At 46.2% G+C, this 24,423-nt stretch overlaps 1 protein-coding gene across 2 annotated transcripts in view; it reads left to right on the top strand.

Annotated features, from left to right (window-relative positions):
* The window catches only part of IGSF5 (immunoglobulin superfamily member 5), a 931,320-nt gene that overhangs the window by 649,103 nt on the left and 257,794 nt on the right, over positions 1 to 24,423 (top strand). The window contains exon 4 of one of the 2 annotated variants that reach the window (XM_078656819.1): positions 8,708 to 9,019. The exons of the other annotated variant lie outside the window; for it this stretch is intronic. Coding sequence (XP_078512945.1) covers positions 8,708 to 9,019 — 312 coding nt within the window. The remainder of the gene's footprint in view (positions 1 to 8,707; positions 9,020 to 24,423) is intronic. 2 annotated transcript variants of the gene reach the window in all.

Below are 24,423 nucleotides of genomic sequence, written 5' to 3'. Positions count from 1 at the left end.
CGTGTGGGGCATTACATTGTTTTCCCAACAGCTGGTCTTCTAGACGATTTATGTAGATGGTGAAAATAAAAGTGGCCGAAATACACCACTGCCTAACACCCCGGATGATAGAAAAAGGCTAGGTACAAAAGTGAAGGGCAATTCCTCTAGGCAATTTTAGATTTTACTATCTGCTCAATTCCCTACTTGTGATATCAAGACCTCCCTTTTAGAATGCTGAGCCCATCCTTCAGAGTTATATCCAAGATGAGATAAGACTGATGAGGCATTCGGCAAAATTGGTGAGGGTCATTTTATCTAAGAAAAGGGATTCCTTCTGTGTCTAAGATCATGAGATGGGGCTGTAGACGGTTCACTGTCCTGCTAGTTTTGTGAAACTTTAGGAGGTTGTTTTAATGGACTTTGTTTCCTTTCTTCACCTTTGATGTATAAAACATAAGTGCAATTCTTCCTTCTCATGATGTATTGCCCATTCATTAAATATGTGTATGCATCCCAATATTTCTGTTATTTTTCTGCAAAGGCAATTTAGTGGCTGAATGCAATAGAAATTTGTTTGATGGCACTTCAAAGTTGTATAGAATTTAAGTACCCTTTATTAGGAATAAAAAAGGGATTCAATTCATAGTTTTATTTAACATTCAAAGGCTTTTTTTTAAATACCTTTGGGATGAAGTTTCTATGGTATTAACATGATAATATGTTTCAATATTATACTTAATTACAGTTATTTGCCTTACTTTTAGGAAAAGGAATACTTGATTTCTCCATGAGTAATCCTGCATTAAAGAATAGCCTAGGACAGACATAACATACACAACATTTGAAACTGCAAGGTTTGCAGCAATCAGGATGCAGCAAGCATGATGCGTGACTTACCGGTCAGGGCTCAGCAGACGCATGTATGGTGAAAGGTTACATGCCTGTGGAGAATGCACCTCAAGATAGTGCCAGACAGGAAAACTACATTTCTCTCATGTTGTTTAGAGAAGGCCATGGGTATTTTGGATCATTTGGTGTAACTACCTTCCTGTTCCATTGTGTCTTTGCAGGACAATCACATTACAATGTTGCTGCAGTTAGAACCTTGACATTCGGTTTGTGTTTTCCATTTTGAGAACTGGAGGGTAGTTTTGTATTTCAGACGTGTTAAGAGTAAATTAACTCTGAATTCTGTTGACCATTTGACTATCAATTTAAACCTTTCTGAAAGATTTGCTTCTCAAGAACTATTGGATTCGCATCATGAAGGAATGGCAAGAATTATTACTTAAAGAAATTTGATTACTGATGAAATCCAATAGGAGATTTATGGAACAGTGTTCATTGTGCTAGAAACCACTGAATATTGTAGGCTGTTAATTACGTTATCAACAAAGAAGGAGAACAGTTTAATATCCAGGTTGTATTGAATCTTGTTATGCTCCAATTTCAAAAATCTATTAGAGTCATTAGCGTAACCTAGTGTGCGTCAGAACCTGGGTATTAACAAGAAACAACTACAAGTGGTTATGTCGGGGAGAGACCAATTGCTTAGTACATGTAAAGAATTAATTAGCAAAGCTAAAGTCTAATACATTCTTTTAAGACTATAAAATGGAACACACAAGAAAATATTTTTTCAATGCGTAGTAACTCTGCTGAATAATTCTTTACATGTGCTAAGCAATTGGTCTCTCCCTGAAAGACCCTCTTTGCACTAGTACTAATAGCGAGTAGAACGTTTCTAGGCTGATTCATGAAGACATGTAATAGCATATTAAAGAGTACTCCTACTACTACCTAGTAAAAACTCCCCTACTCATAAATGCTTTTGAAATCGATCGCATTGAAATGGGCTTTGGCCAAGTTTCCTTTATCTATTGGTTGTTTTGATCAGCCTGTTTCAGCCATTGTTTAATAGTTCATGAAAGCAGAGTCAGAATTGCACATTGTTTAGAGCCAGGATCAATACAGAGTAAACTTCTTTTGCAGAGTGTGCTAGAAGTTGATTTATTCATTGGAACCTATTTCATTTTAATGTGCATAACTATACCGGTCAACATAGAGCATGGGATATTATTTAGAGTTTGGAGAATGTGGTACATCCACCAAAAATTGGCGTATGTCCCATCCACTTATTTAGGGTGGACATTTTTGGCTGATGTCCTGCATCCGCTGGTCTCTAACTATCGTCCTAACTTTAATCTGAGTTTGTAATGGAAATAACTGTTTATTCGTAGAATGTGTTGGCTGCAGATACACATGCTATGCATACTTCTGCCGTCTATTGTTGGCCCGGACTTTGCAAGTTGTTTTTCTCGAAGGAGCTTTCCGATCAGCGCCGTGCGTCATTTCTCCTCCCCCTCGAAGTATTGCGCATGTCGAACACTTTGTTCCTCAAAATGTTTTTTCCACCATTGGGCTTGAACAGACTCTGTTTGACGCCACACAGCCTACGGGAAAAGATAGCAATTGAAATCAACTTCTACACCTGGAAAGGACATTGTTCAAAAATAAAAAGGCACTTTGGACACAATGAGTTCTGCCATGAGGTTGATGCGGAGATCGAGGCCAGTGCTTTAACAGGAGGAGGTATAGTCATAGCTAGGCCATATTACACCACGTCTGAGATATTTTCTGGGGAAGAACAATCTCTGGTGCAGTCCAACTCACTGGTGCCAATCACAGACTCAGGACCGGGGACCAAGATGACGCCATGTATCGTGAGTACTAATATCCCCCATACAAAGAAGATTATACACTCTCCACCACCAATACACCGCCATGGTGAGCCACAACCTTCGGGTTCAGGCCGACGCTGTGACCATGCCTCGAAGAAAGGACAAGAATATTCTCTATCCTGATTGGGTGGCCAGCTACCTACAATGGGACGGTTCTGAAACGCTAACGGCACCGAAGAGTGCATCAGCACCGACCAAGCCTTCAACACCAAGGCCTCATTTAAAACCAACAAAATAATCGGCACCAAGGAGTTTTAAGAAAATTCCATCTGAACCTAAAAAAAATTTCTGAAATAAGCAAAAGCAAGTCCAAAACTTTGGAACTGATTTCTCAGAAACACCACGGACACTCTTCTAAACAGAAGAAAATCCATGAATCTACCATTGCAAAGCCTCAAGCTGTTTCTAAAAGCACTTTATCAGCACAAAAGGTACAAAAAACACAAAGCCCTAAACCCACTCAAGATCAAGGGTTAGTATTTCATGGACAGCAACATTTTATGGAAGGAAAAAAAAAGAGACTTTATAAAAGAAAGGCAGAAGAAGGACAACTTCCTCATCCTTCAAAAAAGAATGTACCACAAGAAACTAGTGCCTCCTGCCTTATAACTTTTGGGAACACCAGCTTCACCTCAAACTCATTCCCCAAGGAGAAAAAGGGAAAAATCCAGGACACTGATTCCCATGGCACTCAACATATTGAAGACACACCTGACCCATGGGAAGATGATGATGTGGTTGTATCAGATTATGATATAGAACCACCATGACTACAAAGCATTCTCCCCCTAATGACACTTCCTCATATCGTCATACGAAGAGCTGTTGAATGTCATAAGCTCCCAATGCATTCAACAGAATAGGAAAGTGACTTTCTCATTTAAACACTTTTACACACAAAATGTACCGTTCAATATTTGCCTATGGTTGGATTCATTCTTAATGTTTCTGAAGAGGTATTTAAGGACCCAGTCAAATCAAGGGTCCTAATGCCACACATTGAGAAAAAATATAAATCCTCACCAAACGACACAATCTCCATTCGATCATATCCCCCAACATACTCTCTTGTAGTCACCACTGCCAGGAAGAGAGCAGCTGCACAAGGCACTCGAGAGGCACCTCTTCCAGATAAGGAAAGCAAAAGAATTGATGGAGCTGCAAAAAGAGTTTCCATGGGACATCATTGGAGGATTGTACATTCTGTGGGCCTGCTTTCACGTTACAGCAGAGCAACTTGGGATCAAATACAGGATATCATGCAGCATCTTTCAGAGGAATATAGAAAAAAGGAAGAAGATCTGGTAATGAGGGTAAAATAATTTTAAACGCTCCTATCAAATGTGCCTTAGATGGAGTAGACACTGCGGCTAGGGGCATCAACACATTTATTATGCTCAGACGACATGCGCTGCTACGCATTTCTGGGTTCAAACTCGAAGGACAACAACATATTTTAAATGTCCCTTTTGATGGGGAACATCTTTTTGGCCCAGCAGTAGACACTCAATTGGAAATCTTTTAAAAAAAACACTGACACCACCAAGTCAATGGTTGCTTTACAGGCCACACCACAAAAACAACAGCCCTTTCGGAGTTACCAAGGTAGAGGAGCTGCAAAAACCTCTAGAACAGAAAATACTTACCATCAGCATCAACATCAACAATACCACCAGCAGGGGCGGGGTTACTATTGTGGAGGCTACAAAAATAATAAAGGCACAGGAAGAGGACGACCCAACAGGGGCACCTCCACCCCCACAACAAAATGACTTGCTCACACTTCCTCCTGACCACAAACCACCTGTCGGAGGAAGGCTACAACACTTCCATCTGTTGTGGCAGAACATCACATAAGACCAATGGGTATTACAAATTGTTCAACAAGGACACTGCCTAGAACTACTTCAACAACCACCAAATATTTCACCAAAAAAGCAGGTATTAAATCCACAACATCTACAGCTGCTCAAAGAAGAAGTAAAGTCATACAAAAGGGGCCATCAAAATAGTCCCACACATGTACCAAAACAAAGGAGTTTACTCTGTTTACTTTCTAATACAAAGAAAGATGGAAACCTAAGGCCCATTCTGGATCTATGGCTACTAAATCGTTACATACTGTCAGAACGTTTTCACATGGTCACACTACAAGAAGTAATACTACTACTTCAAAAAGGTGACTTCATAACTGCATTAGACCTGTAGGACACTTACTTCCATATTCCAATTCATCCAGCACACAGACAATCCCTGAGATTTGTGGTAAGTGGACATCATTATCAATACAAAGTACTACCCTTTGGAGTAACAACAGCCCCAAGGGTATTCACAAAATGTCTAGCAGTAGTTGCAGCAAAACTAAGAAGAGAAAAATTCATGTGTTTCCCTATCTCAGTGATTGGCTGATCAAGAGTCTAGACCAATACAAATGACTTTCAGAAACCCAAAAGACATCTGCTGCATACATTGGGGTTCTCTATCAATGTGACAAAGTCAGTGGTCACAACTCCAACCATTCCAAATTCAATCGTATCTAGGGTCAATTCTCAATACCATCTCGGGACAGCTTACCCCTATCCCGAAAGGGTTCTCAAACTCCAGAACCATCTGGATCTTTTTCAGCCACATCATCACATACCAGTGAAAACAATCATGAAAGTATTAGGAATGATGGCAATAGTGCCTCATGCTCTCCTACACCTGAGACCTCTCCAGGACTGTTTAGCATTCAGTGGCCCCAAGCAGGAGGGAACATGGAAGCTCTAGTGTTGGATTCACCCAAGGTCCATCAGGCAAAATATGGTGGAACAATCAAAACATTTTAGCAGGAACAGCCTTCAAAGTTCCAATCCCAAGAATAACAATCATAACCGATGCCTCTCTTCTGGGATGGGGAGCTCATATGAAGGACATTGAGGTTCAGGGACACTGCACACCACAACAACAGTTGCTACACATCAACATGGTGGAACTACTAGCCATTTCAATGGCTCTTAAAACTATTCTTGCAAACATAGCAGGAAACACTGTTCTTGTACGCACAGACAATATGACTGCGATGTATTACATACAAAAATAGGGGAGAACCCATTCCATACAATTATCCAAAATGGCACAAAAGATATGGAAATGAGCCAACAATCACAACATTCACCTACTAGCACAATACATACCAGGAGAGGAAAACACAATGGCGGACCTCCTCAGCAGAACACACCAGCAGGTATACAGTATGTTACTCCAAACAAACCTCCAAAGGTGGGGAGCACCTACAGTAGATCTGTTCACAGCAAAGGAAATCGTTAAAAATGCCAAAGCTTCGCATCCAGACATCCACACCTATAATCCAGGGGCAATGCTCAATGGATGAACTGGCCAGGGATATTTGCATACGATTTTCCTCCACTTCCACTAATACCTTCTGTGGTCAGGAAACTCAGACATACTTCAATTACTCTAATTCTGGTTGCACCCACATGGGCTCGTCAACCATGGTACACACAACTATTGGAGCTCTCCCTACAACCTTACGAGAAGCTATCCAGTTATCCAAATCTTCTAACCCACAGCAATCGCAGAGTGAGACATCCCAACCCTCAACAGCTCAATCTTGCAATCTGGCTCCTGAGGTCATAGAATTTGGATACCTCAATCTACCAGAGGAATACATTACTATTGTAAAAAAAGCAAGAAGATCAACAACAAGGGCTTGCTATGAAGCAAAATGGATGTGTTTTGTTAATTATTGTGCACCACAACACATTAACCCTTCTTCCCCAACAGAACAACAATTAATTAGTTACCCGTTACATTTACAAAACAGGAAACACGAGTCACTTTTGCATATTCCTGTAATCAAAGCTTTCATGGAAGGATTAAAAAGAGTTGTACCACCATGTACACCTCCAATACCAGCTTGGAATCTAAATATTGTACTAACACAGCTTATGAGGCCACCATTTGAGCCACTACATAATTGTCAAATATAAATTTTGACATAGAAAGTGTCTTTCATTGCAGCAATAATAACATGCTTAAAAAGGGTCACTGAAATACATGCCCTCCAATTAAAGCAAAAAACACAGTTGATGGACAGAATGTAGAACAATGTCATACATTCACCCCAGTACAAGGATCTGGGCCTAAATCCATCGATTTTTTGCACTCCACACCACCCTGGGTTAGACACTGGCTTGATGCTTGATTCCGGTCTGGGAAAGACATGGCTTGGTAGTTCGGACTGGACTTTTCCCATGAGGCACAGGGTCAGAGCTGATTTGCATATAGCCAGTGTCTAACCCAGGGTGGTGTGGAGTGCAAAAAAACGATGGATTTAGGCGCAGATCCTTGTACTGGGGTGAATGTATGACATTGTTCTACATTCTGTCCATCAACTGTGTTTTCTCCAATTAAAGAACCTTATTTCTAAGTGTTCCCAGACAAAGTGCATTTAGGCACTAACTCAACATTTTCACCCACGTTTATCTTACCATTTCATTTGAAGCAAACCTTGGAATTGCCAGTTTTCTTTCCAAAACCACAAACTGTTGCTGAACATTCATTATATACATTAGATGTTAAAAGGGCACTTATGTACTATGTGGAACATACTAAACCCTTCAGAAAAACAAACCAGCTTTTGGTCTCTTTTTGAAATTCCGTAAATGGAAATTCTGTATCCAAAACAGGTATAGCAAAATGGATTGTCAAATGCATCAAAATATGTTATTCAAAAGCAAAAAGAACACTACCAAATGTACCACAGGCTCCTTCAACAAGAAAAAAAGGAGCAACCATGGCATTTTTAGGAAATATCCCCCTCAGTGATATTTGAAAAGCAGCAACATGAATAAACCCACACAGGTTTACAAAACATTATTGTGGGGATGTTCAGGCAAGGCAACACTCTCTAGTTTGGCAAGCAGTCTTTCAAAATGTATTTCAAACAACTGCACAGTCTCATGCCTAAAGCCACATCGTGGAGGGGTACTGCTTTACAGTCTGTCCATAGCATGTGTTTCAACAGCCAACACATGCTACGAATGGATTATGTTACTTACTCTGTAAGCATCATTATGCGTAACGTATAGTACAACAGATTCACATTAGGCGTCCTGCCTCCCCGGCAGGTATTAGATGGAGAAAAAATATTTACAAAGCAGCAGGTCTAACTGAAAACTCTTACTAAGCAGACTATATCATCACTCCTTTAATGGCAAAAAGAAAACTTTCTGAGGAACAAAGTGTTCGACATGCGCAATACCTTGAGGGGGAGGAGAACAAGTCTGATCGTAAAGCTTCCTCAAGAAAAACAACTTGCAAAGTCCGGACCCAATACTAGTTGCCAGAAGAATTATGTGAATCTGCAGCGTTTCACGCTATGAATAGATGCTTACAGGGTAAGTAACATAGGGGCATATTATCAAGGACCGGTGCTAAAATTATCGCCGTTTTATTGGCAGGAAACTGCCGATAAAACGGCGATAATGGGCTTGATAATACACCCCTGTTAATTCCCATAGAAGCCCATGTTAACATCAGAACATGGGCTTCTATTGGGAATTACCAAGGGCGTATTATCAAGCCATTATCGTCGTTTTATCAGCAGTTTCCTGCCAATAAAATGGCAATAATTTTAGCACCGGTCCTTGATAATATGCCCCATAATCCTTTAACTTTTAGCCTAATTAACGCAAATGCACTCAATGCTTCATAACTCAACTGATTTTATAGATCTTTGTGGCAAAAATATTTCATGTTACTCATGTTTACTCTATTACGTTAAACCACCACTGTGCTAAACTTGAAATAAAATGGGACCAATCAGAAATCTGGAAAAAACATTTAAGCGCCAGGTGGTTAGACTTCAGATAAAGTTTCTTGCACGTGGTTTTTAATGGTAACGTCAAAGAAAAAGCATCTTCATTCAGAGGGAACTATAACTGTGCACTAAGTGTGACCACATGTGCTTGCTTTTGCAGTAAATGGAACTTTACAAATTACAAATGGCAGCTTCACCACTGTCATCAATGAAATTACCTACGTTGTGTGCCAAGCCTCTGGGTGGCTCCCTGCTCCCCACATTACCTGGATGACAAATAACTCACCTGTGGATTCATTCAACTATGTGACTACACAGCACAGTGTAGGATCCGAAGGACTTCAAAATGCTGTCAGCACTTTAAATATGACATTTGGAGAAAATAGCACTGTGACTTGCCTTGCTTCCATAGAAGCACTTTCTACGCCCCAGTCTACAACAGTAACCGTGACAGTGAGCGAACATCCTGTGGGTAAGTAGGCAATGCTGATCTAAATAATTATAACTAACATGTTATTAACTATTAACCATGTGTAATACTTATTCTTATGTAAATTCTCATTTAAATTTCTATATCATTGTTATCACAATTCAATAAACTACTTCAACTTGACTTATATCTTTCTGGATGATTGAACTTGTAATTCAAAGCAGCTCTGACACATATGTTCAAAGCTGCTGTCCTTCCAAATATATCCATCTATCTATCTATCTATCTATCTATCTATCTATCTATCTATCTATCTATCTATCTATCTATCTATCTATCTATCTATCTATCTATCTATCTATCTATCTATCTATCTATCTATCTATCTATCTATCTATCTATCTATCTATCTATCTATCTATCTATCTATCTATCTATCTATCTATCTATCTATCTATCTATCTATCTATCTATCTATCTATCTATCTATCTATCTGTCTATCTGTCTGTCTGTCTGTCTGTCTGTCTGTCTGTCTGTCTGTCTGTCTGTCTGTCTGTCTGTCTGCCTGCCTGCCTGCCTGCCTGCCTGTCTGTCTGTCTGTCTGTCTGTCTACCTGCCGGTCTGTCTGTCTATCTGCCTGTCTGTCTGCCTGTCTGTCTGCATGTCTGCCTGCCTGCCTGTCTGCCTGCCTGTCTGTCTATCCATCCATCTATTCATCCACCCACCCACCTAAACCATACATCCAACCATCTGCTCAGACCTTTTGAACAAGATCTTGGAATTCTTCTGTAACAAAATCACCTCCATATACAGCAACCTTGACCCTCAGCTGGACCCCATCACCATCACAACTCAACTTCCCATTATGGCCGAAGAACAAAACCTCACCTCGTGGGTCACCATCAGCACTGTGGAAATCTCTGCTATCATAAAGGCCTTTCACTCAGGGGCCTATTCTTACCCTAGCCTCCACCACACCTTCACCAAAAGACTACCAATCAGCGAAGTACTAACACCTATCCTTAGTGCCTTAATGCACATTCCCGGACGCTTGGAAATATGCCACCATCATGAAGCTGGTCAACAAACCGTTAACTCTGCATTTCCAACTACAGACCCAACTTCCTCCACTCAGCTCTTCAATGCCACTCAGTCTGGATTCGGGCCCAACCAGAGTACAGAAACAGCACTCATCGCTGCCACAGACGATATCTGCATGATCCTTGACAGAGGAGGCACAGCAGCATTTATTCTCCTGGACATCTCTGCAACATATTACAATGCCTTACTCTCCATTCTCATCAAGTGCCTGCAAGAGATTGGCATCCAAGGAATTGGTCTCCACCGGACCTGCTCCTTAATGGATAGAACACAGGCTGCCTGTCTGACACTCTACTCCTGTGAAGCCTGCAAACTCATCTGCAGAGTGCCTCAAAGGTCATCGCTCAGCCTTACCCTCTGTAATGCATACATGATCCCTCCGACTACTGTTATCTGCACACAAGACATCAACATCCTCTCCTATGCTGACAACATGCAACTCAAACTCTACCTCTTGGTCAAGACATGCAACACAAGAAACAAGTTCACTACCTGCATGACTGAAGTTGCTAACTCAATGAAAGCCAACTGTCTCCAGCTCAACACAGATAAGACAGAAGTAGTACTCTTCGACAAGAACACCTCACCATGGGACACCAACTTTTGGCCGGCTGAACTAAGACCCAGACCCAGACTCACATCTAGCACCATGCCAGGAGCCTCGGAATAACCATCAACAGCAAATTGGATATGACCTCAAAAGTCAATAATAATACATTTTAAGTGCCTGTTTACTCCAACTGGAGCATCCCCACACTAGGATTGCCCTCCAAGAGCCTAATAGAGATTAGAAAATCACTATCTGAAAGGAAATAAAAAGACTATGGTAAAAACTAAAAACTTATCAGATGGGCCAGGAAAGTGTGGCATCCTTGAGCAATGAAGCTTTAAGCCAGTCTAAACAACCATGTTTTGAGATTCTTCCGGAAGGTTGTTTCTGAGAGTTCTTGTCTCAGATGAAGGAGCAGGGTGTCCCACATCTTAGAGGCTTGAAAACTAAAAGAACAGCAACCCATGTGTGTTTTTTTCATGATGGGGACCACAGCAAGTATGGTACTAGTTGACCTGACTCTTCAGCTGGGCTGATAAGTTGACCCCAGAGGGGAGAGATAACGGGGACCTTTGCCTTTTAAAATTTTATGGCATATGCACATGGCTTTAAAGGATATTCTTTTGCTCAGCAGCAACCTATGCAGGTTGGCAAGGGTGGGCCTTAGGGAACCAGTTTCTGGAGGTTCAACAATAAGTGTGCTGTCTCATTTTGTACTCTCTGAAACTTTTCTAATCTTCCCTGCATTGCGCCAATGTAGAGTACATTCCATTAGTCCTGTTTGGACAGGATAAGAGCCTGGTCTATTGTTTCCTGGCTGCTACAGGGAGAAAACTGATGGTCAGAGTCGGAGTTTTGAGAATGCTGAAGCATTTCTCAGCTATTAGACTCTCAAATGTTAAATGTGCGTCAAACCATATCCCTAGGTTCTTCACTTGTGGCTTGGGGGCTGGAGTAGGACCTAATGCTTCCGGGCACCAGGCGGAAGACCAAACAGAGGGCTGTTTGAGAAGAATAAGAAACTCTGTTTTACTGGCATTGAGCTTGTTCATCCATTCCATAAGTTCAACTAGGCAGGATCCATATTGGGTTGCTGCCTCTCCCTCATCCTGAAATAGAGTAACAATAAGCTGCGTGTCATCGGCATAAGACACAATGGTAAAACTGTGTCACTCGATGACATCTGCTAGGGGACGCATATACAGATTGAACAATGTAGGATTCAACGCAGAGCCACCTGAGGCAGAGACAGCACTTCAGAGGAGAAAGGCCTTTGAACTACCTGAAAGATGCGGTTTTGGAGGAAGGAAGAAAGCCACCTCAGAGCTGTACCCCCAACACGGTAATTCCATAGCTGTTCTAACAAAAGGCCATGGGATATGGTGTCAAACGCTGTGCTAAGTTCAAGCATTATTAATGCCACTGTTTTACCACCATCTGCACAGTCTAAGAGACTCAGAGGCCAGCAGTAAAGCTGACTGTAATATACTGACCCCGAAACCCAGATTGAGTCTCATGCCGCAGATTGTTGGTCCCCACGAATCTCATTAATTGAGCGTTGTCATGCTCTTTTGAAAATGAGGGAGCAGAGAAATTGGCCTAAAGTTTTCAGATAGAGCTGAGTCTAGTGTTGGTTTTTTTTTTAGGAGAGGCACGCCAGTGGCTGACTTCCATCTTGTGGGCAACTGATCCATTGTGAAAGCGGTATTGAGCAAGTCATACAAACCTGGTAAGATGATCTCCATCCCGTGAGCCAAAATTCTGGGTGGAGCTGGTTCATATGGGTAGCCAGATTTAACCTTAGTGAAGAGTATCAAAAGCTCATCTAAGGAGGGAGTGATGAAACTAGAGAGGGCATCCTTAGAATTTTGTGGATCAAACCAGGTCTCCAGGCACGGAGTGTCCCTAGCTGCCTCTGCATCCTGTTTCAACACCCAAAGATGCTGAGGAACTAGAAAAACTGTTATTCAAGCCCTAGTCACCAGCAATTTGGGCTAGCGGAACCACCTCTATGCCGGGATCACCAAGAAACTAACTAGAAGACTACTAACCATCCAAAACTCAACAGCCAGACTCATTCTTAACCTCCCACTCAAACCTTACATCATACCACACCTCAGGGAACTTAACTGGCTCCCAATACACAAATGTGCTAATGTCAAACTTCTCACACACACATTTAAGGCACTACACAACTTAGGATCCACCCACGAACAGTCACATCTCCTTCCACAAACCACCCAGACACCTCTGTTCCGCAGGACTCGTGCTTCCACACAACCAACGCATACATAGAACCAGATCAGGAGATGGGCGTTCTCTTACATTGTTTCTAAAGCATGGAAAAACCTATCTCTCTGCATCAGAGCCTCACCTCTCTTCTTAAATCCCCCAAGAAGATGAAGCCCTGGCTTTTCTATTCAACAACCTACCATAGAGAGGGCCAGGCATACACACCTGCTCCATGCTAGAATAAACTTGCGGGTACACATAATGTAACATTTTCTGTCTCTCTTTCCTTCTGCTCTTTTTCCCTATCCTACTCTACCCTACCTTTCCCTTCCCTTCCGTTCCGTTCGCTACCATTCCATTCCCTTCCCTCTACTCTTTCTTTCTCTTTAGTTACGACCATAGGAGCTATAAGCAAATTTGAGGGTCGGTGCTTCAGCTCCCCAAAAATAACAATGCTGGAGTTCAGAAGGTGAATGAACATTAAACAACTTTATATTTTGATTTTATCTTGTCTCATTTGCTGTGCATTCAAATACAGAGTTCAAATGTCAGTCTAGTCTTCTGATGAATTGCTGCTTCTTCTGTTAACATAGAAACAGGTGTTTACCTTTCTTTCTCTTACTTTAAAATGTGAGAATTTTGTAAAGTGAACTACGTGAGAGTCTTGCTAGTGTGAAAATAAAGGCTATTGGATGTTGTCTTCTTCTAACACACTACATTTAAATACCTATAAATAAACTGTACATATATTTCAAAATAAATAAACAAGGACACGTTCTGCCTCGACTGGGGCATTCAGGACCACAAGCCCTAGAGTGCTGTTTTATTTTGGAGGAGGCGGGGGAGGGTCATAGCGCCAGTCGGGTGCTACAAAAGACCAGCTACTACCCCCACAGCACGGGACGCATTCTATCTCGACTGGGCATTTAGGACCACAAGCCCTAGAGCGTTGTTGTGTTTTGGGGGAGGCAGGGAGCATCATAGCACCAGTTTGGTGCTACAAAAGACCCTCTACTACCCCGCAGCACAGGACGCATTCTGCCTTGACTGGGCATTCAGGACCACAAGCCCCAGAGTGCTGTTGTGTTTTGGGGGAGGCGGGGGAGCATCATAGTGCCAATTAGGCCAAGATCTTGAAGCTTACGTCCCCATGGCTCCTGGCTAATCTGCTGGTACCTTATGTTCCGAGTCGCTAGCTGCGGTCTATGGGACAACACTTGGTTATTGTCCCTCGAGTGAACCGTCTCTGGGCTGGGGGGTGGGAACGATCCTTCCACTGTGTAGCAGCCAAGCTATGGAATTCCCTGCCATTTTAGATCCGCAATCTGGATTGCCTATTGGATTTCAGAAAAGCTATTAAAACATTTCTTTACCCCTCCGTCTAGCCCTTTCCCTTTCCTCTTGATTATGTCCTTGCGCTAACCGTTTCAGTTTCTTAGTCCCCATGTTTATCTGCTGTCAGCGCCGGGATGCCTCTTTGCTGAGGCAATACCCCCCTGTGTTTGACGTGTCCGGGCGTGAGCCTGTGCGAAGACTGGTGCAAGAGCGGGCCCTGTAGTGTCGCCAATGTGACGGAACTGGGGTGACACAGATCAGCCCATTAGTGAGGCGGGTCAGAGGGGAGCTTAAGTTCAGCCCCCTTGACCTCAACAACAATGTAGCCATCTGACAGAAGCAATAAATGGGAGACTGGCCTGATGTGACATCAGGGACGCACATAGGCCGGGGCTCCACGTACACCACAATTTGGCTCTGTATAATTAGTGCATACACCACCAGATTCCGGCTACCGCGAGGAGCGGTAATGGTTAGTTAAGTGGCGGGCGGCGCATACACTACAGGCAGAAGAGACTCCACTGTGACACATTATCAGAAGCCACATCAGCCCAGGAGTGCTGGAGGATGGATAGTCCTCAGTGCGGCCCAACATCAAGACCCACAACAGGAACGCCACCAGGGAGGTGAGCCAGGGCACGTGTGGCGAGTCAGCAGTGTAACTCTATTAAAGCAAGACGGTGTGCCCACAGTCACAAACGCACGGCAGAGGCTGCCAGTGGTACACCAAGGGGAGTCCTGCATGGTGGTGGTGGTGTGAAACTCTGGTTGCGGGCTCACGAACATGCAGCAGAAAGCCAGGGGGGCACAACTGTCCCGGTTGCAGCACGTCCTGCTGATACAGTGTGGAGTGCTAGAAGAGTAACATGACCACGATACCGCCCATCGAGACATTCCTGGTAGAAGGACCGCCCTCGGCCTAAACACCCAGATGGAAGGAATGGGTGGAGTGTCTTCTGTTATTCTTCGAGGCCACCAAGGTGGGCAACGACGAAAGGAGGGCCATGCTCCGGCATCTGGGGGGAGAGACATCTTCAGGATTGCCAAGTCGATCAATGAAGCGGCCCCCAAGACACATGTCACATTAATTGCTGCCCTGTCAGCACACTTTGAGCCCATGGTGAACCAAGATCATGAGTGGTTCATCTTCCAGCAGGCGGACGAATCCATTGATACATTCCACGCTCGCTTAAAGGACCTAGCAAGCACGTGTGGATTTCATGATGTAGCGGAAGAGATAAGGGGCCAAATAATACAAGGATGCGCCTCTGCCAAATTCATGGAGAGAACACTCGAGGAGTCGGGGAAACCCCTGGCCGACATCCTAACTCTAGGGTGGACCAAAGAACTGTCACAGGCCAGGGCAGTACACATGGAAGCAGCTCTATAAATCTCAATAAAAGTGGAACCGGTCAATGCAGTTGTGACCCACCCAGCAACTAAACCAGGCAGGTAGGACTAAGTTAACACTCGGAGATGCGGGTACTGCAGAGGAACCCTCATGGGTCAACAGAATGTCCAGGGCACGGAAAGAGGTACACAGGATGTGGGAAGATGAACCACTTTGAGCAAGTGTGCCGATCATGGAAGAGCCGAGGAGCCAGGCCCACTGTTTACCTGATCCCTGAAGCAAGAAGCAGAAACAGTGATATGGACAATGATGAAGGTGATAAACACACTGTTCTAACATCATATTTGATAGGCGCCGCCACCCAGGCATCAGGCCGACTTCCACAATGTCAGATGCGACATCATGGCTGTCATAGACACTGGAGCACCCATTAATATCATGTCTGTGGAAGCATACGAGGCGCTAAAGCAAACCCCATCTCTGAGTTCCACAACCATTAACGTCTTTGTGTATGGACAAGACCAGCCACTGGCAATGAGGGGAAAGTTTAAGACGACCATTTCATACGGCTCCAACTTGATAAGATCACAAATATATGTTGAGGAGGAAGGGCATGGCATGCTGCTAGGATGCCGGACAGTGGAAGACCTGGGAGTTGTGACGTTTACCTTCGGATCCACCTGGAAACGGTTCTGCACATCCTAGCAGAGTTTCCGGAAGTATTTGAGAGGATCGGGCGACTGAAAGGGAAAGAAATACATCTGCACATAGACCCCACAGAACAGCCAGTGGCCTTATGCCACCAACGCATTGCTTTCCATCTGAGGCCACTGGTTGAGAACGAACTGGCAAAGCTGGAATCGGCTGGAATTATCGAGAAGGTAACGGGGCCCACACCGTGAGTGTCCCCTATCGTCGTCACACACAAGCAGAAACAGCCTGGAGAGGTGCAGATAAATCTGTTTCGATATGAGACTACCCAATGCCGCAATAGAAAGTGAAAGACACCTCACTCCCACAATTGACCATCTTATATGGGAACTGAGTGGACCGTGTTGGTTCTCAAAATTGGACCTCCGATCTGGAAACCATCAGTTAGTGCTGGATGAAGAGTTGAGATACATCACCACCTTTTCCACTCATGTGGGCCTGAGGAGATACACCTGCCTGAGCTTTGGGGTGTCAGTGTGGCCGAGGTGTTTCAGAACGTAATCCACAATCTGCTGATGGACTTTTTTGGAATGATGAACGTCAGCAATGATATTCTCATACACTAAAACCATTGCGGAGTACAACGCCAGGCTGACCCAAGTGCTACAGAGGATCCAAGAGTCCGGCCTTACACTTCACCGCAACAAGTGTGAGTTCCTCAAATGGCAACTACAATTCTTCGAATATGTTTTCTCGGCCTCGGATGTTACCCGGGATCTGGCCAAAGTACAAGATATAAAAATGGCACCTACTCCCACCAATGTCACCGAGGTAAGGAGCTTCCTCCGTATGGTCAATTATTGCGGCCAGTTTATCCGAGATCTCACTACCCTCACTCAGCCCCTCTGAGAGCTAACAAAGGGTTCTGTCCCCCGGACCTGGGGTTCTGAACATGAAGTAGCCTTCCAGGCCATCAAAGATGCCCTGTCCTCCAACACCACATTGGCCTTCTTTGACCCGCGCAAGTTGACAATGGATGCTGTTGATGCTGGTCCTCAAGGGCTCGGAGCTGTCCTATTGCAGCAAGGCCGGGCCGAGGAAGATTGGGCCCCTGTGGCATTTGCCAGTCGCTCCTTAACAGACACGGAGCAGAGGTATTCCCAAATTGAGAAAGAAGCAATAGCCATTCATTGGGGATGTCGCCACTTCCATTTATATGTATATGGACATCCGTTGTTGTGGCAACTGACCACAAGCCTCTTCTACCCCCGTTTGCTGGCACCGCCTCCAAACCACCTCCTCAAATTGAAAAAGGGATGCTTCAATTGCATGAGTTCAACTGCCGCGTGGAATACCATCCTGAAGCTCTGAATCCGGTGGATTATCTACTGTGTCACCCCCGGGCGGCCACCCCAGAAGGGAGGCTCACGCTGAGGACATGGAGGAATATGTTTGATGTGTAATGGCCGGTCCTGCCCAATTCCTTTGTCCATGGATGTGCTGGGTGAAGAAACCCGCTGGGATGAATGTATTCAACGAGCCATCCAAATCATGAAGCAAGGTCGGTGGTAGAACACCAAGAATGAATGGAAGGTGCTCACCACAGAGGCAAAACGGATTATGGAGAGCTTGTACCACGTCTGACATAGGCTGAATGAAGATTCCACGGGGTGCCTCCTCCGAGGCCATCGCCTAGTTATCCCTACAGCCCTAACAACTCGAGTCATCCAACCGGCACATGCAGGGCACCAGGTGGAAGACTAAGACCCGATTGCGAATCAAGGTATGGTTCCCTCTGATGGATTAGAAGGTAGAGGAGGCAGTGCAATCCTGTCAGTGGTGCCAGGCCACCAGCGAAGTCCGCCCGCTAGCTCTGGTAATCACGGAACCCCGACCAGGCAGCTTGTGGTCCTGTGTCAGCCTGGACATCGGAAGTCTCCCGTATAGGAGATAGACGTTCGTGCTGATTGATGATCATTCAAAATATCCAGAGGTAGAGGTAATCCCGTTGTTGAGTGCGAGCGAGGTCATTCCCGAGCTGGAAAAGGTGATGCCCACTCATGGACTCATTCACGAGCTCAGAACTGATAATGGTCCTCTTTTCAGGGACAAGAGAAAGCACACTATCTCTCCTCTTGCGGTATTGCCCATAAGAACATAACGCCAAGGTGACCTCAAGCCAATGGAGTGGCAGAGAGGTTCATGAGCACATTAAACAAAGTTATCCGCATTGCCCATGTCCGCCACCAGACTCTGGAGTTAGCGATTTATTCATTTCTTTGAGTCAACCGGCAAACGCCACATTCCACGACTGGGATAGCTCCAGGTTAACTGTCCATGGAGCGAGTCGTCGCGGATTCCATTTCGCATCACCCTCCTTCCGGAACCCATGAATGAGGACCAGGTTCACGCCCGCCGTCAACTTCGAAATGAGCAAGCCAGTCGACGACGGAGAGCCCAGCCGTCGGACCTCAGTGTGGGTGACTTTGTTCTCCTTCAGAATGATGCCATGGGTAACAAATTTGGACTGCCTTATGAGAAAGACCCCTGGGTTATCACCCACTGAAGATGCACAAGAATCAATGCGCAGCGATTCACTGAGACTGTCACCCGGACTGTATCGTTTTTCAGGAAGTTTCACCCCTCCAAGAACGTACCTCTGGACTCAATGGGGCAGGGGCGCGCTATGGCAGATATTCCTGACCAGGAAGAGTGGGGAGGTTCTGAGGCGGACTCACCTGTGACGTTTATGCCAGCTACGGAGGTGCCTATGAACAGTGCAGGTATCCCAGAAAGTCCCAGGGTGGTGCCTCCTAGTAACGTGTCCGGGTGCCATGGGTGCACCCGGTACAGCCTGAGAAGAAACTCTGAGCCATCCTATAGACTGAAGGACCACTTCATGTAAGGCTGTTCTTTTTCACATTCTGCATGTGTATGCCAACTGTGGGTCTTCAGGTTCATTTGTAGCTATACAATTCTTGCATACTCCCCCGGTGGGGAGGAATGTAGTGTCGCCACTCACTGCGACAGAACTGGGGTGACACAAATTGGCCCATTAGTGAGGGGGGTCAGAGGGGAGATTATGTTGAGCCCCCTCGACCTCATCCACAATGTAGCCGTCTTTGCCCCACGTGACAGAAGCAATAAATGGGGCCCCGGGCGGATTTGATGTCAGAGACGCACATAGGCCGGGACTCGGGGTACACCACACCACAATTTGGCTCCGTGTAATTAGCGCATACACCACCAGATTCTGGCCACCGCAATGGTTAGTTAAGTGTTGGGCAGCGCATACGTGCTCTGACACAACAGGCCCGTCTGCGCCCGTCCCCTAAGGCCGGGCTGTGCCCACTCTCTGATGAGGACCACTTGCCAGCTACAGCTCTCTGAGTGTTGCGGGAGAGTGTTGCCAATTTTATGTCCCCCATTGGCAAATGTAAAGCGATTGATTGCACTACTGTTCACCGCAGGATGACCAGCATAGATACTGTGCTTGAACGAGCCATGGGGTTTGTCACAAACTAAATGGCTCTAACAGAGTGGAGATGATCCATGGAATTAGGGAGTGGGCCAGTTGATGTGGCAAGCAGCACTAGGGTAATAATTGTGGTTTACCCTGGAGCTTCCAGGCAAGAAGAAATTACTGGGGTTGACATGTTATGTTATGTTATGTTACGTCTATTTATTGTGCGCGCAGCGACTCCAGCCAAGGAGCGTCCCGGCGCAAAGACAAGGTAGCTCGTAACACAACGGGATGTAAAAAGAGGCAAATAAACAGCTAAAACAGGAGCAGGGACAAAGACAACTAAAACAGGAAGGTTTTTATCGCCTTCCGAAAAGTCAGAAGGTCCTCAAGCAAGCGGATTTCAACAGGCAAGGAGTTCCATGCTGACGCAGCCAGTACCCAAAACGAGCGGCCTCCCATGCGGCTAAGCCTGAATCTGGGAACCACCGCAAGGGCCAGACCTTGGGAGCGGAGGCAACGGGCAGGAACATAGAAAGACAGACAATTCGACAGGATTTCCGGGCCTGTACCTCTCAAGATTTTAAAAGCGAGGCACAGGACTTTAAAGAGAATACGCTTCCTAACCGGAAGCCAGTGTAGGGAGCGAAGGACACCTGTCACTGAACAAAATCTTGGTAAGCCGACGATCGCCCTCGCCGCAGCATTCTGAACCCGTTGTAATCGGGTTAGTTCAGCCTGATTGGCCCCAGCCAGGAGAGAGCTGGCATAATCCAGGCGAGAGATGATAGTGGCCTGGATCACCAGCTGCCTGGTCGGGGCGTCAAAGAACTTGAGAACAGGTCTCAAGCCCCTCAGAAGACCGAAACAGCAGGCCGCAGTTCGTTTCGTATGGCCTATAAAAGAGAGGCCCGCATCCAGCCATATCCCCAGATTTTTCACTTCCGATACCGGGATCGGAGTGGGACCCAACTCTGGAGGCCACCAGTGGTCACCCCACAGCTCCACTCCCTTCCCGACGACCAACACCTCTGTTTTAGTGGCGTTTAGCTGAAGGCAGTTGCCTGTCAGCCAACTAGCCACCGCCTTCAGTCCAGACTGAAACCTGGGGGCCTCAATTTCCGCATCCCCGCTGAGCGTAACCGCCAGCTGAGTGTCGTCGGCATACGAGACCAGGGTAAGGCCCCACTGCCTGGCGACATCAGCCAGCGGCCTCACGTAAAGATTGAACAACGTGGGACTCAGCGAGGACCCTTGCGGAACCCCCATGGCCAGTGGATGGTAACTGGACTTGAAGGGAGGGATGGCAACACAGAAGGAGCGGTCGTCTAAGAAGGAGCGGAACCATTGCAATACCACACCGCCAATGCCGGTCTCCTCGAGCCGACGCAGGAGGATGCTGTGGTCTACCGTATCAAAGGCGGCGCTGAGATCTAACAGAATAAGCGCCGCCGTTTGACCAGCATCCAACCTTGCCCGGAGATGTTCCACCATCACAAGTAACGCAGTTTCCGTACTGTGCCCAGCACGGAATCCGTTTTGTGTGGGGTCGAGGGCATTGGTCCGAGTCAGGTGTTCAGACAGGGCCAAATTGACGTGGGCTTCAGTGATCTTGGCTGGCCAGGGTAGCAGCGAGATGGGGCGATAGCTTTCAGGCTTAGAGGGGTCCAGGGTAGGCTTTTTAATAATCGGGGATACCACGGCTTGTTTCCACTTAGATGGTACAATTCCCGATTCCAAGGAGAGATTGACAAGGGAGCATACAACTGTACGCCCCATAAAAGCCTGGTCTCGAAAGAGAGCAGGCCTTACTGGGTCAGATGGAGACCCAGATTTAACTTGCAACGCAAGTTTGTCAAAACCGTCCAAGGCAAGGGGGGGGAAAACAAGCAGTGTGGTCTGATGGTGAACCCGATTAATACTTTCCACAGTGGACCCTATGCTAGGGAATGTCCTGTAGATGGCTAGGACCTTCCCCAAAAAATAAGAGGCAAGGGATTCACATTGGGAAAGGGAGCTTACGGTTGTAGTGGTAGTCCGCTTCGCCATAAGTTGTTTTACGGCCTTAAAAATAGCCTTTGACGGATTTGGGCTGTTCCGGAATTCGGTAGCATAGAAGGCCGCCCGAGCCCTGCAGATAGCTCGATGGTAGAGCTTAACGGACCTGGTATATGCGGCTTTTAAATCAGCCGCATAGGTTTTCCTCCAGGCCCTCTCTGCTCGTCTACAGGCGCCCTTTAGGGCCCGAAGTGCGCCATCGTACCAGGGACTGGACTCTCTAGAGTTGATTTTAGTTGATACAATAGGTATCAGAGAGTCCAAGGCCCTGGTGATCCAAGAACAGAAGAGGTCATACCCCTTTTCCACATCCGTCAAAAGGTCCAGCGGCTCCTCTAATAGAAGACGATGGAAGTCTTCTAACCTAAGCTTTTTCCAAGCCCTCTTCTGAACCCATCTAGCCGACGAGATGGAAGGAGTGGCAGAGACAGGGCATAGAATGGACACCAAGAAGTGATCTGTCCACTCCACCGGAGAAACAGAAGTAATTTGAATCCCCGGCAGATTGGTGAACAAGGGATCCAAAATATGCCCCCCCGAGTGGGTAGGCTGGGACACCATCTGAGGGAGTTGAAAGGCCTCTAGGTCAGAGGAGATGGAACGCACTGTCAAGCCAGAGAGGGTGTCGAAATGCAGATTTAAATCACCCATGATAGAAAAGTTGGCACAATCTGCAACCAGAGGGCCAACAATATCGGGGAAGGCATTTCTGAACGCCACCTCACTGCCGGGTGGACGATAAACGACCATCCCGGACAGGGTAAACTCCGGGCTGACAGAGACCTTGAACATGGCGCTTTCGCACCCAGAGATGGTTAGGGCGCTCCAGACGCAAGGGTAGATAGTTTTTACCACTAACGCGATACCTCCGCCCCTAGACAGCCTATTCAAGGTGTATATTGAATAGCCGGGTGGGCAGGCTAGATTGGTAATAGCGGTATCAGCGTCCTGCAGCCATGTTTCCGTCATGGCGAGTACGTCGGGAGCTTCCTCCTCAATAAGGTCATAAATATGCTGATAATGCTTCAGCGCGGACCTGACATTTAGGTTCAGGATCCTCAAAGTAGTAGGAATGCCTATAATGCGGTGCGTCTCCGAGGAAACCGTCCTTGAGAGGGGGCGCGGGGAGTCTAGAGCCCACCCATTACAGAGGCAATGATAAGGGCCACGCAGTGGGTGTACCGGGGGCAGGGTGCAACAGCGGCTTACCTGACCGATGGAAAGCAGGCAGTCCCGCGAGTACGTCAGCATGGTAGAGCTGGGATAGAATGATGCTCCCTAGCCAGAGTACCGCGACGTCCAGCGCGTCCCTAGCGCGGACGGGCGCAGACGGGCAGGACTCTGGCACGACTCCGGCCACGCGAGGACGCGCCCGCTGCGCGATCCCGCTGCGCTAGGGGAGGAGCTTTAAATAGGTGTTCCAGGTCCGCACATGCGCAGTAAAGCAACTTTAGTAATGATAACGCGTGTATAATAGTTGATTTGGACAACATGAATACAAGCTTGGCGTCACCCAGATTAACAAGTGCAATTTCCCCCCTGAACCAGCTGTAAAGCCTAAAATAACCAGCAGCCATGCACATTGGCCTAAGTTGACCTTTGACACTGTATCCCACCCATTGATCCTACAGCGTCTTAGGGAAGGTGGGCTGGATAAGGTTCCCCTAGAATGGCTGGGGTCCTTCCTACGAGATCAGAGTTTTCAGGTGACCCAACAACCGCACTTTTTCAAAAGCAAAGCGCTGGCCCAAGGGTCCCCCCGGGACCTATATTGAGCCCCACTCTCTTTAATCTCTATATTGCCCGCTTGGCAGAGATTATCGAGAGCTATCGTATCAGTGTTGTGTCATATGCTGACGACACGCAATTGGTGGTATCTCTGTCACAATCTCCTGAAGTAACAGCCAAAAATGTCTCTACCTGCTTACAAGACCTATCATCCTGGATGACAAATAACTGTCTAAGACTTAACGGCAGTACAACTGAGCTTTTGGTGGCCGCAGTCACTGAGCCCCACTCCCTCGCCGAGTAATGAGGTTAAGAATTTGGGGATGTGGGTAGATGCCAAACTCTCCTTTGAGGGTCACACTAGAATGCTGGCAGGGAAGTGCTTTGGAATATTAAAAGGCCTATGGAAGATTCTAGATGTGCTGCCTATCGCAGCTAGGCAAACCCTAGTCCATGCGTTAGTAATTTCTCACCTGGACTACGGGAATGCTCTTTATCTAGGAACAAGCAACAAATACACAGACTTCAATGCATTCAGAATGTGGCTGCCCGCCTGATCCTGATGCTCCCCAGAATATCCTCCTCGAGGTATTCCCTCTCTGCTCTCCACTGGCTTCCAGTGTGGGAGAGAATACTCTTCAAAGCTTTATGTATCAGTCATTGTATCCTGTAGAGGAAGGGGCCGAGCTAGTTACACAAGCTACTAACTCCCTACATTCCCGACCCGACATTTAAGATCATCTGGGACCAGTCGGGTCATCATCCCCAGAGCATGGAAAGCGAGAATGCGAGCTCGCTCCTTCAGCTACCTGGCTCTAAGCATTGGAATGCACTTCATCGCTCTTTACGGATTGAACCATTGGAGTCAGTTTTCGGAAGCAGTTGAAAACCTGGCTCTTCCGGACTTAGGATTCTGTTTGGTGACGCTGTTTCCTACCCTTGCTCCGCCTGACAAAGCTATGCCGCAGCGCGGGGA

Source organism: Lissotriton helveticus, chromosome 8 (assembly GCF_964261635.1).
Source record: "Lissotriton helveticus chromosome 8, aLisHel1.1, whole genome shotgun sequence".
In the NCBI taxonomy this organism is placed as follows: Eukaryota; Metazoa; Chordata; class Amphibia; order Caudata; family Salamandridae; genus Lissotriton; species Lissotriton helveticus.
Note: the sequence above shows the minus strand (reverse complement) of the source record. Positions and strands in the feature narration are given on the sequence as shown.